Source organism: Ictidomys tridecemlineatus, chromosome 2 (assembly GCF_052094955.1).
Source record: "Ictidomys tridecemlineatus isolate mIctTri1 chromosome 2, mIctTri1.hap1, whole genome shotgun sequence".
NCBI classification, from domain to species: Eukaryota; Metazoa; Chordata; class Mammalia; order Rodentia; family Sciuridae; genus Ictidomys; species Ictidomys tridecemlineatus.
In genome coordinates, this window is record NC_135478.1 from 13580658 (window position 1) to 13592767 (window position 12110).

The window sequence follows — 12110 nt, forward strand, 5'->3', positions numbered from 1 at the left end:
GAAGCCTGTCTGCCAGGCCGCTCAGTGGCTTGTCTTTGGGTGTTGTTGTCTTGGATCTGGGGCTCGCCCTTTCTCCCAGGAGCTCTGGGTTGCCCCTCTCGGCCCTACCTTGACAGGCCAGGGCTCATGGTTGCACACCTGCTTCCTATCTTAACTGGTCACCTCCTTGCTGCAGGACCCTGGTGGGGCCTTTCCTGAGCCTGGCATTTCTTATCCAGGAAGTGGCAATGAGGGTTCCTTAGGGGAGCAGCCGACCTGTGAGCCTGGGCCTTTTACACTCTGAAAGGCTGCCTGGGGTCAGTTCAGCCAACTCCATCTGGACTGGGTACAGCCCGTGGGGGCCCCATCTCTGGGGTCGTGGGTGTTAAGCCAACAGGTACGTCGTGGTAACTGCTGAAGCCTGCCGCCCACGCTGCTCACGGCCACTTCTGGTGGTTTGTGGCATTATTCCACAGCTTTTCATCCCGCTGGTAATTGTTGTTGTGAGGCCTGGTCATCTTGGAGGGGCCTCCTATCCTCTAAAGGCTGTGACCGCAGCGCCCCCTGGTGAATGTGACTTGACATTTGTCAAGTTGATCCCTGACACACTCACCTTCAAAAAAATAGGTAGTATTTCCTGCTGAAAAGTGCGCCAATCTACCCACCCTTCCTCCCTTCCTGTGTTGGGGATGGAACCCAGGACCTCACCCATGCTGGGCAAGCCTCAGCAGTGAGCTCCTCCCCAGCTGGGCAGTTCCTTTAAATAGCATTTAGGATCAGTTCAGCAGTGTTTTTTGGTGTCTGTTGAGTGATTAGAGCTAGAGCAATTGGATCAACTTTTTAGATCCTTTTTTTTTTTTTAGATATAGATGGACACAATATTTTATTTATTAATTTGTTTTTATGTGGTGCTGAGGATCGAACCCTCACACGTGTGAGGCAAGCTCTCTATCACTGAGCTATAGCCCCAGCCCAATTGTTTAGATTATTAATCACCTACTACATATTCTGTGGTATGGTATGAGTCAACCTTTATAATCTTTATATTAAATTTTGAACATCTATTAAAATGGCAGGAAGAAGAAATCCAAGATGAAATGTGGCACTTTCCTAATGAAATTTGACTGACCTAGATCAAGGGTCAGCAGCTTTCTAGAAAGGGCCAGATATTAAATCTGTGAACCTTTCTGGTCAGTTGATCTCTGTTACAAAGGCTTGGCTCTGTCCTAGTAGCTTGAAAGCAGCGATGGATAATATGTCAACGTGTGGGTGAGGCTGTGTGTCAGTGAAACTTGATTAAATTGCTGGCCTCTGGCCTGGGTGGTCTTTGGGGGTCCATCTAACCCAAGCATGCACAAACTGGGACATTTAACTGAGGAGTAAGAACCATGTGACCTGATAGGCCTTGCTCTCCCCTTGAAGAGCTCAGCGAGGCAGGCATTGGTCTCCTTTTCCACTCAGCACAGGTCATGTTGTCCCCTGTCTGCCTCTTTCTGGAATTGGTGTTCCTGTTTGGGGCTCTATAAAAAGAAAAGCCAGTGGAAAATTGTCGTGTGGGTGCCAGTTTCTCCACTTTATGGTTCTCAGAATAGTTCAGAATTTTTTAATAATTATTCTTGGGCCTGGGGTTGTGGGGTTGTGGTAGAGCGCTCGCCTAGCAAGTGCAAGGCTTGGGTTCCATCCTCAGCACACATAAAAATAAAATAAAGATATTTTTTAAAAAAGTTATTCTTTAATTCTTTAATCTGTGGCTTAACAGTAGGTCTTATTATTGTTATAAAAATAGCACACATGCATGAAAGCAGTGAGCATGAGTAAGGATATTACGTGTGAAAAGGAGACTTCCTTTTGCTAACTTGCTCCCAGTCCTCCTCTCAAGAATAATTCTTATATGTGTTTCCAGAAATTTTCTCTTCATTTGTAATCAAACACTTATCTTTCAAAACAAGGTGACAAATGGCATCCCGTGGGTTCTGCCCCTTGGGTTTGGGGTGGGGAGTCGGCCTGTGTTTTTCCTTGGCGGGTCGGGTGCTCTTTGTCAGGGCAGCGGCAGAGCCGGCCCACAGCTCTCAGAGCCCGGGGGTCGCTCAGGCACCGTGACTGATTCACCTTACCTGTGCTCCAGCCAACAGCACAGCCTTTTTGAAGTATCTCTGTGTCTAGTCCCTTGAGAGTGTGATTATGGTGGCTCAAAAGCATCATCAGGCCTCTCTGGCCTTGCCCATGGCCTGCAGAGAAGCTACGCCGTCTGTCGCCCCCCCACCCACCCACTCTAGCTTCACAGTGTGTTCATGCAGGTGTAAATCCTGAATAGATTGTTCCAGAACCATTCTTCATGAATACTTCCAGCTTCCTGTAGGTACCTTGCATCGGCTAAGCATCTTTGACCTGTTAGTGATTGACACAGAGCCAGAGAGATGAGCTCCAAACCAGCTCTGAGCCTCCCTCCCCATCCTGCAAGTGCTGACGTCACCTCCAGGACACATCTTGTCATTCATAGCAAGGAATCCAGAATCTGGCTCAAGGCCCCTTGGTGACCAAGCAGACGCCAGCCACTTCTTGCAGCCAGGGCTGTGCACTGCTCCCTGTCTGTACCCAAGATGCTGTGCGTTTTGGGCTGGGATTGTGGCTCAGTGGTAGACCGCTCGCCTAGTGCATGCAAGGCCCTGGGTTCTATCCTCAGCACCACATAAAAAAAAAATTAATAAAATAAAGGTACAACTAAAACTTAAATAAAAAAGTATTAAAAAAAAAAAAAAGAGAGATGCTGTGCGTTTCCATGGCAGTCACTTGGGCAGTGGGAGGGCCTGGTCAGTTGGCTGCAGGTGTGCAGGGAGAGTCCCTGTGCAGGAGGACCCCACTCAGGTATCTCCCTGCTGGGTGTCTCCCTCCCGAGTCTCCAGGTCTCTGTCCCGCCCTGTGTCCGTCAGAACCCTGGTCATTGTGGCCTTATGTGAGCCTTCTCCCTGCCTTACGATGTGTAATGATTGGGAACACAGGTCAGTTCCCTAGAAAACGGTCATCTAATGAGCCAGTGCCACCTGCACACAGGACTGTGGCCAGACGGCACCCGCCTGGGCTGTGGTCTGAGCCCAGAGCAGCTCGGCATGGCCAGACGTGCAGAGAGCCAGCTCGGGCAGGCCCTGCTGCTTGTCCCCAGTGCGGCTCACCTCCTTCTGTGTCCTCAGTTCACAGGCAATGGGCCATGTGAAATGAACAACGTCCAGAAGAGCGACCATGACAAAAATCTGGAGCACGGCAAGAAGCGCTCCCGGCCCTCGCTCCTCCGGCCCGTGTCCGCCCCTGCCAAGGTAACCATGCCGATGCACATCCAAGTCCCTGCGTGGCATCGCCCAGCAGCCTGGCCTCCTCTGTGGGGACCAGGGAGTAATGGGCAGAAGCCCAGGCAGCAGGCCAGAGCTGAATCTGGACCCTGTTCTGGTCCAAAATTCACCATCAGTGGGACTTGAGAAGTTGGCTACCTCTAAGGTGAACACTCACCTGTTCTCCTTGTTTCACAAAATTGTTGTGAAGAGGAGAGTTCTTCCTTCAAGTCCTGAAGAAATGGGGTGTAGCACTGTCTGCTCCTTTTCACAGTCATGACTCTCATGGGTGAGATTGCCAGGTTCAGTTGGGTGGGTTGATCACTGCACAACTGGGGAGCAAGAGTGGCTGAGATCCAGCTCCTGTTCCGCTCCTCACCCCCTGGTGGTGGTTATCTAATTCCATCATTCTTGAGCAGTTGCTGGTTGACATTCTATTGTAATGAAGAACGTTGTCCTCATCACCATCTATTTAGTCACACATTCCAGCGCAGACTCAGGGTGCACTCTGTTACTGTCATTGTTCATCTTTATGCCCGAACTATCCTGGGTTTGGCCAGTGGGCCCCTGCAGGCCAGCTCCTGTCTCCTTTGACCTAGCCTCGTTGTTCTCCAGGCACTTTGGAGATGGTTGTGGCAGCACAATAATGTCTTCCACATCCTAGGGAGCAGCTGGCCTCAGGTCCTCGTCCACCTTAGGGACAAGAGTCTTCATGCAGCTTTAACACCTCACTTCTCCAGGGTCCTGCCAGCCCTGTCCCCTTGTCACTGACTCAGCCCACAGGATAAAACGCACAGGAAGAGGTTTCTGAAGTCAGAGGACCCAGGATCACACCCCCTGCAGAGGTGCGTAAGGCTAACTCATGGGATTTCTCTCCACAGAAGAAGATGAAACTCCGAGGTACCAAAGACCTGTCCCTCGCGGCCGTGGGGAAGTACGGGACCCTGCAGGAGTTCTCCTTCTTTGATAAGGTGAGCGCGGGCCCTGGCTTCCTTCCCCGGGGGCCATATCCAGCCGCTGGTGCAGTGCTACCTGAGCAGGTTCCCGTCCGGCAGGCAGGTCTCGCTCAGCCCAGGTCTGCAGGATGGTGCTCCTGGGCGAGGGAGGTGGCTCTTGGGAGAGGGTGGCCTCCTGCTCTCTCCACAGAAGGGGTGTGGGCTGTGTGGAGCTGGAGTGTGGTGTGGCAGGCGGGAAGTGGCTGGGCAGTGGGAAGGCCAGAGCTCCCTCCAGACAGGGTTCAGGGACATGTGTGTCTGCCACCCTGCACCTGTGTGGCCTTTTCTAAATCGAGGGTGGCCCTGGGCTTCTGCGCAGAGTCAGTGGGCAGAGCGGTTGAGATGGCCTGCGCATGTGCAGACAGAGCCCAGGCCGAGGGTTGCCCTATGGGCAGTGTTCACTCCCCGGCCACACCCGCCCCTCAGAGCTCTGCTGGCGTTGGTGACGTGTGCACCTGGTTGTGTCCCAACTGCCTGCTGGCTGAGGAGCAGGCTCCCAGCAGCCGCTGACGTGCTCTCCCCACAGGTGCGCAGGGTGCTGAAGAGCCAGGAGGTGTACGAGAACTTCCTGCGCTGCATCGCCCTCTTCAACCAGGAGCTGGTGTCGGGCTCCGAGCTCCTGCAGCTGGTCAGCCCGTTTCTAGGGTGAGCAGCCGGCTTCCCAGGGCCCCCGGGTGGGTCTGTCTGCCTGCAACTCTATCGCCTCGCTTTTGAAACATGATGCATGTGTCTTATGGTTTTGTTTTGTAATTCAAATTGTTATTGAGATTGTTTTAGATATACATATATTTGTCAGAAATGATATGGAGAAAGCCAGGGGACTCTGTTTCTCTGAGGGCGAGTGTCCTAACCAGGATATTGACATTTAGGCAACCCACCAAACCCCTTCCCCATTGTACCCATTTTGTGTGTGTATAGAGGGTCCCCAACTTAATGATGTTCTGCTTACAATTTTCAACTTTATGTTAGTGTTGAAGCAGTACAGCATCTTCAAAAAAAAAAGGATTTATTCAGGCAGAAGGAAAATAATACAGGTAATAAACTTGTATCTGCCTGAAAAAAGGAAGAGCATCAGAGAAAAATATAAAAAATATAAATATGAAAATATAACTGAATGAAGTTTTAAGCTCGGTGTGGTGGCCATGCCTATAGTCCCAGATGCTGTGGAGAGACCAGCTTGAGCAATGTGACAAGATCCTGTCTCAAAGAAAATGGTTTTACAGGGCTGGAGATGTAGCATAGCAGGAGAGAACTTGCCTATCATGGGGGAGGCCTGGGTTCCACCCCTGGCACCACCAACAAAACAAACACCACAGAGAACATCTTGCACATGGTGGGTACACACTATATGTTGTTGTTCTGTTCAGTTCTTCTAACAACTGCAGGCTGCTGCCGTGGGAATCCCTTGGCATTAATTAAAAATAAACTTCCTGTCTGGCACAGTGGCTCGGGAGGCTGAGGCAGGAGGATCCCAAATTCAAAGCCAGCCTCAGCAACTCAGTGAGGCCCCATCTCTAAGTAAAATATGAAAAGAGGGCTGGGGAGGTGGCTCAGGTTTTAAACACCCCTGGGTTCAATTCCTGGTACAACAAAAACCAAAACAAACTTCTTTGTACTTTTTTTCTAATGTAAAGTGAAACAGGAAACCTCCCAGTGGTGTAGACAGTCATGATTGGGCAGACAGGGGGGGGGGGGGGGGGGGACGACGACCTACCATTCAGGTCACAAACAGCTGCTCCAGCTCCCAGGAGCTCCTCCAGGCACGCAGCCGTCACTGTCTCCTGACTGGAGTGGCTGCCTCCTGGGCGGCTGTAGTGCAGCCACCCTGATGGGCTACTCCAAGCTGTTCAGGGTTTGTTTCTCATGGAGTGCTCCTCCTTACCTTCTGGGGATACCTTCCAAGACCCCCAGTGACTGCCTGAGACAGTGGTTGATACTTGGTGTCCCAGGAGGATTAGTCCCAGAAATCCTCATAGCTACCCACGACTGTGAGTGCCCCGGTTTCCTGGATAAAATGGCATAGTGTCCCCACGGGACCCCCACACCCTCCTGCAGACTTGAAACCATCTCCAGGGAACGTGGGATACCGAACGTGACCTGCAGGCTGCGTACATGACTGTTAGAGCTGTTGTCTGTGAGGAACCTGTTGACTGTGAGGAACCTTTATCCAGCAGAAGCCTCCAGGCCCCCTGCACCGTTTTCCTCGCCCTCTTTCCTCTCCACGTTGCCATTTGCCTGGGGTCTCCTGGGAGCAGAGCAGGGGCTGGGCCTTCCTCACAGGGGTTTGCAGACAGCAGTATCATGGTGGGGGGATGTAGTCTCTGCGTGCCACTGGGCTGCCCAGCTTAGGCACAGCAGGATCATCATGCAAATGGAGTGACCACATCTTTTTTGGTAGGATTTGATATTTTAAACAGAAATTCAAGTGGCAGTAGGGGTCAATTGCAGTAAATTCCTCCTAATGACACTGTTGGTTGCATTGTGGCTTGTGAGAATGTGTCCCTAGAGGGGCTCGCAGGGAGGAGTCTCCCCATGAGGGAGGAAGGCTCTCGATCAAGGGCAACAGACTTGATCTGAAGGGACAGTCCCTGTGGAGATTTGTCCACTCTAGTCCTGCAAAAGCAGCCACAGGAGTAGTAAGCAAATACCCAAAATGGTGACAATAAAACTTTATTTATAAAAACAGGCAGTGGGCAGATGGGTGGCTTCTGTCCAAGGAATGAGACTGCTCCTGGGCTCCTGCCTTCTGGAGCCGCAGTTTCTGCCATGTAACGTCGTTATTTCATCCCCACAAACCTGGGGCCAGATATGCCTCAAAGACAGCCATAGAGGGTCCCACAGCAGGGCCCCAAACTGTCCCAAGATGGGGCCAGGGATTCCAAATCATGAAGCCCCCGGCCCTGGGTTGATCAGCCCAGAGCATCTGTTGGGGGAATTGGAGTGCTGAAGTGTGTCCTTATGGCGGACAGGGAGGGCGAAGGAGTGACCACCCGGGCATGGGCCAGCGCCCTGGGGATGGAGTTTTGTGAGGGCTTAGGGGATTTAGCTCAGGGCCAGGCTGGTTTCTTTCTGTGTTTCGTCGACAGTCTCCGCTCTGCTGCCTTCCCCTGGGAGTGGCCTGGGCCGTGGATGGGGCTCAAGTCTGCTGTGGGACCTGCAGCCTGCTGGGTCCCAGAACCAGCAAAGCACTGTGTGTGTTCCCTTCAGTCATGACAGGAATGGAACAAAGAACTGGGAGACATTACATCCTCCTTTCCAGCATGTATTGAGGCCCCCCTGTGAGTGGCTGGGTCAGTAGCTGCAAATAGGCTTGGTTTTTGACCCAAAAGGGTAGGGGCAGATTTACTCAAAGCCTCAGAGTGGAGGAGAGACCTTATGCCCTCGAGGCTCTGCTCTGCCTTCTGCTCCCCACCCCTGCGTTCACTTTGTCTCTAACCTCAGGTGGCCCCAGGCATGCCAGCTTACTGTTTATCTTTGTCTTTGAAGGAAATTTCCAGAACTCTTTGCACAATTCAAGTCTTTCCTGGGGGTAAAAGAGCTGTCATTTGCGCCACCCATGAGCGACCGATCTGGGGATGGAATAAGCCGGGAAATTGACTATGCATCCTGCAAGCGCATCGGGTCCAGCTACCGGGCTCTCCCCAAAACCTACCAGCAGCCCAAGTGCAGCGGGAGGACAGCCATCTGCAAGGAGGTAGGGACCGGGCTCTGAGGTCAGCCCGCAGGGCTTCCTCCCCAGCCTGCCCAGCCCTCCAGCAAGCACTGTGGCCCCATGCTGCGTAGGAGACCCAGTGCTGGCCCCCCAGGTATGGGAGGACAGATGGGGCCAGGATCTGGCCTGGAATCCTCCTGGGCAGAGGTGGCAATTTCATACCCAAAATGCAGATATGTGGGATTTGACTCACTCCTCCGTCATTTAGACCTGGGATCATTGCTGCTGGGATCCCGCTGTGTCCCTGGGTTACTGACATCAGTATGGTTTAGCTTGACCCGGAGACACTGGAGAATTCGTGGACAGGAGACTGCCACATTCCAGGATTCAGGAGCACCTGCTGGTTCCAGAACATCTGTAGTCCAGGGGTTTGCGGAGTGCCATCAGCCAGACCTGCCACCTGCCTCTGTCTGGCGTTTCACCAGCACACAGCCATGCCCATTGAGGGCACGTCGCCCGTGGCTACCTTCTCAGGACACAAGCAGGGGGCAGTGTTCAAGACAGACCAGTGGCCCACAAGACGTAGAATGGTGGTCATCAGGCCTTTCAACAGAAAGTCTGCCGACCCCAGGGATAGTTTAATGCGGTCACTGAACCAGAGTCCTAGGTCTCCTTAAAATCTACTCTGAAATCGGATTTACTATTTGTATGGTCAAGTAATCACCTATACATGAGGACAGTGTCACACATCTTCTGTGCCAAGTAGCACTGTTAACATCTGGCCACTGGCACTGCCTCCCTGTCACTTGTTTCCTCTTGATGCAGGTGCTGAATGACACCTGGGTCTCCTTCCCCTCCTGGTCAGAAGACTCCACCTTCGTCAGCTCCAAGAAGACGCCCTACGAGGAGCAGCTGCACCGCTGTGAGGACGAGCGATTCGAGGTGCGGTGCCAGCACCCCTGGCCCTGTTCTCCCGGCCACCTGTCCTTCCTTCCCACCCTCTGCTGCACTCTCCCCTCACCTCCTGTCCACCTGGTGTCCCCCGGGGCTCATCCCCTTCTTCCTTCACACCTGTTAGCCCTGGGAGCAGGGATTCCAGCACTTCCTGGCAGTGGGCAGCTCCCCAAGGCATCCTGTTTCTTCTGGTCCTGGTGGCCCCTGTGCTGGTAACACAGTGATGTCCCCATCTCCAGCAGTAATGGGGATGGAACCTAGGGCCTCACATGTGCTGCTCTGCCCCTGTGCTGGACCCCGGCCCTTTTATTTTGAGACTAGATTTGCTGCGTTGCCCAGGCTAACAGTTCATTGTATTTTTTTTTCATTGAAATTTTGATTAAGATCATCAAAGTCATAAGCAGAGTAAGAAATCAGAGAGCAAGTCCCAGGGTGACGTCTTGCAAAACTCCAGGACAGCGCCACAGCCAGGGCCCCAACATCAAAACAACCGTTTATCTCTTTCAGATCCCCAGTCGGACTTGCACTCACCTGTGCACGCACGCATGCGCGCGCGCGCTTGTGTGTATGTGTGTTTGTCTCTGTGTGTGTGTGTGTGTGTGTTTCTGTGTGTGTGTATGTGTGTCTGTGTGTTTTCCACTGCTGCCGCAGGACCGCAGGTGGGGATCTGTAGCAAACAGACGCCTTGGCTCGAGGTTCCACAGGCTGAGAAGCCCAGTGTCAAGGTGCCTGCCTCTGGCGAGGGCCCTCTTGCATCATCACAGGGGAAGGGCAAAGAGGGCAGGCAAGACAAGGGGACAGAACGTGGCCTTTGGCAACAAAGCCCCTCCTGTGACACTGTCCACCAGCCCCGAGGGCGGTCCAGATGCTTGGCCTGCTTAGAGGTCCTGCTGCTGGGTGCTGCTGCTCTGGCAGCTCAGCTTCAGTGGGCGGCGGGGGGTGAGACCACAACAGAAAGAGCGTGCATGTGCACAGGCGTGTGTATTTATGCGTGTGCATGGAATGTACGTGCGCGTGCATGTGTGCCTTCTTCTCACCTGTGGGGGTTCCTGTGTCCACTAGAGTCCAGGTTCTGGACAGCTCACCCCTCATGCTGCCCTAATTCATAACCATACCAGCTCCTTTCCCATCCCCACCCTGTCTCTACTCCTGCCAGCCTGTCCTCCCCTCTGTCACTTTGTCATTTCAAGAAGTTGTTGGTCACCACAGTATCTTCAGGGCTGTGTTGTTGAGCGTAACTGTGCTTTTGATGCCCTGGAAGAGGGTCAGCCTAGGGACCGTTCCCCTCCTCAAATGTGTCCTTTGTTGTCCTGGCTACTGGCCGCTCACGCTGTGGTGGGCCATCTGCAGGTCTCTGTCAGTGGTGCCATCGCTGGGGTCCTGACACCCACCCCAGGCCACCGGGCTCACCCCGGGCAGCCCCGACCACTCTTCCCTTTCATATCCAGCACAGTGTCCCCTGCACAGACCAGGTGCCCACTTCCCCACGTACCAGGCGCCTCCCTGAGTGCCTGTGTCCGACGTGTCCTGACTTTCTTTCTGTAGTTAGATGTTGTCCTGGAGACCAACCTGGCCACCATCCGTGTGTTGGAAAGTGTGCAGAAGAAGCTCTCGCGGATGGCACCGGAAGACCAGGAGAAGTTCCGGCTGGATGACTCCCTGGGCGGCACGTCAGAGGTGATCCAGAGGCGCGCCATTCACCGCATCTATGGTGACAAAGCCCCTGAGATCATCGAGAGCCTCAAGAAGAACCCCGTCACCGCTGTGCCTGTCGTCCTGAAGAGGTGTGGTAGGCTTCCACCACCCTCCTTCCTCGGGGAGCCCAGTGGGAGCCTGTGGCCTCAGGCTGGCACTGTTCCCAGCTTCTGTCCTCTCCCAGCTCCACTCCAAGGGGAGTGCTGTAGACGTGGCTAGTCCTCCTGGGACCCTCCTGTGCCCATGGCCACACTTAGACATAGAGTCAGTCATCCCTCTGAGCCGCAGACTGGCTCCAGGACCCCATGGATGTCCAAATCCGTGGGTGCTCAAGTCCATCTATGAAACAGCGTAGTTTCTGTGTAGAACTCACCATATCCTCCTGTGGACTCGACTTGTGGTGGTGACTGCAGTGCAGGTGCCAGGTGAATAGTTGTACTGTATTATTTAGGGATCGCAACTCAGTTGAAGACACGAGTTTCTTCCCTTCAGATATTTCAGTCTGCAGTTGGTTGAATCTGCAGAGCCGAGGCTGTGGTGGGAGGGCTGGCTGTCACTACTTTAAAACACAAATGGGACCCTGTTGTATCAGAGCTTGGTGTTACATAACAGCACCTCTTAGAAACTGACCTGCGCTCGCAGGTGCTTTACTTACTAAGTGGCCCCTCTCAGGCGGGCACCAGCCCCCAGGTCGCAGACCTGGGCAAGGCTACTGCAGCTACTTCCCACAGGGTGCCAGTTGAGCAGAGGAGCTGACTGGGGACCAGCAGCCACAGAGTGTGCTCTGTGCCCGGGAGGAGGGAGAGGAGCTGAAGCAGCTCCAGTGCTCCGCAGCCCCGGCCACTCTTTCCCTTTCATACCCGGCACGGTGTCCCCTGCACAGACCAGGTGCTGTCGGACTAGGCCTGAGTCGTGGCTGTCCCCAGTCGAGTCTAGGAGGAGGACAGACTTGTGTCCTACAAGGAAGGTGCCCTGAGGAGTCCCCAGTGCTGAGTGCATCTCATCCCTGCAGGCTGAAGGCCAAGGAGGAGGAGTGGCGGGAGGCCCAGCAGGGCTTCAACAAGATCTGGCGCGAGCAGTATGAGAAGGCCTACCTCAAGTCCTTGGACCACCAAGCCGTGAACTTCAAGCAGAACGACACCAAGGCCTTGCGCTCCAAGAGTTTGCTCAACGAGATCGAGAGTGTCTATGATGAGGTGAGGACCTCCTGCCTGAGGCCAGGCAGGCGGGCGTAGGCAAGGGCCAGCCCCTGGGTCTCCTGCCGCTGTAGGCAGGTGGCCAGGTCTCTGTGCCTTTGTTTCCCAGCAGCTAGAGGCTTAGTGGCTTCACCCTGCAGGGCTGTGTTGGGTGAGGGTTGTTCCTGGGTACTGCAGCCCAGGGGAGTCAGGGACTCTGCTGGTGTTGGGGAGAGGCTCCCCGGGGCGTGGAGGACTATGTGCAGTCAGCTATCAAGAGCGGCTTCCATCTGTCATCGCTGCCTGTGCTCCAGGCGCTGCTAGTACTCCCAAAAGG

The 12110-nt window shown here is 53.9% G+C and overlaps 1 protein-coding gene across 3 annotated transcripts in view; it reads left to right on the forward strand.

The window, feature by feature from the left end:
* Nucleotides 1-12110, forward strand: part of Sin3b (SIN3 transcription regulator family member B) — a 39038-nt gene that overhangs the window by 15578 nt on the left and 11350 nt on the right. For 2 of the 3 annotated variants that reach the window (XM_078037761.1, XM_078037762.1), the window contains exons 6-12: nucleotides 3168-3290; nucleotides 4184-4273; nucleotides 4824-4942; nucleotides 7784-7991; nucleotides 8775-8891; nucleotides 10449-10687; nucleotides 11611-11794. In XM_078037761.1, the coding sequence (XP_077893887.1) occupies nucleotides 3168-3290; nucleotides 4184-4273; nucleotides 4824-4942; nucleotides 7784-7991; nucleotides 8775-8891; nucleotides 10449-10687; nucleotides 11611-11794 (1080 nt within the window). Of the gene's footprint in view, nucleotides 1-3167; nucleotides 3291-4183; nucleotides 4274-4823; nucleotides 4943-6095; nucleotides 7576-7783; nucleotides 7992-8774; nucleotides 8892-10448; nucleotides 10688-11610; nucleotides 11795-12110 lie in introns of those variants that run through there. The other variant, XM_040290302.2, reaches the window with a different exon arrangement.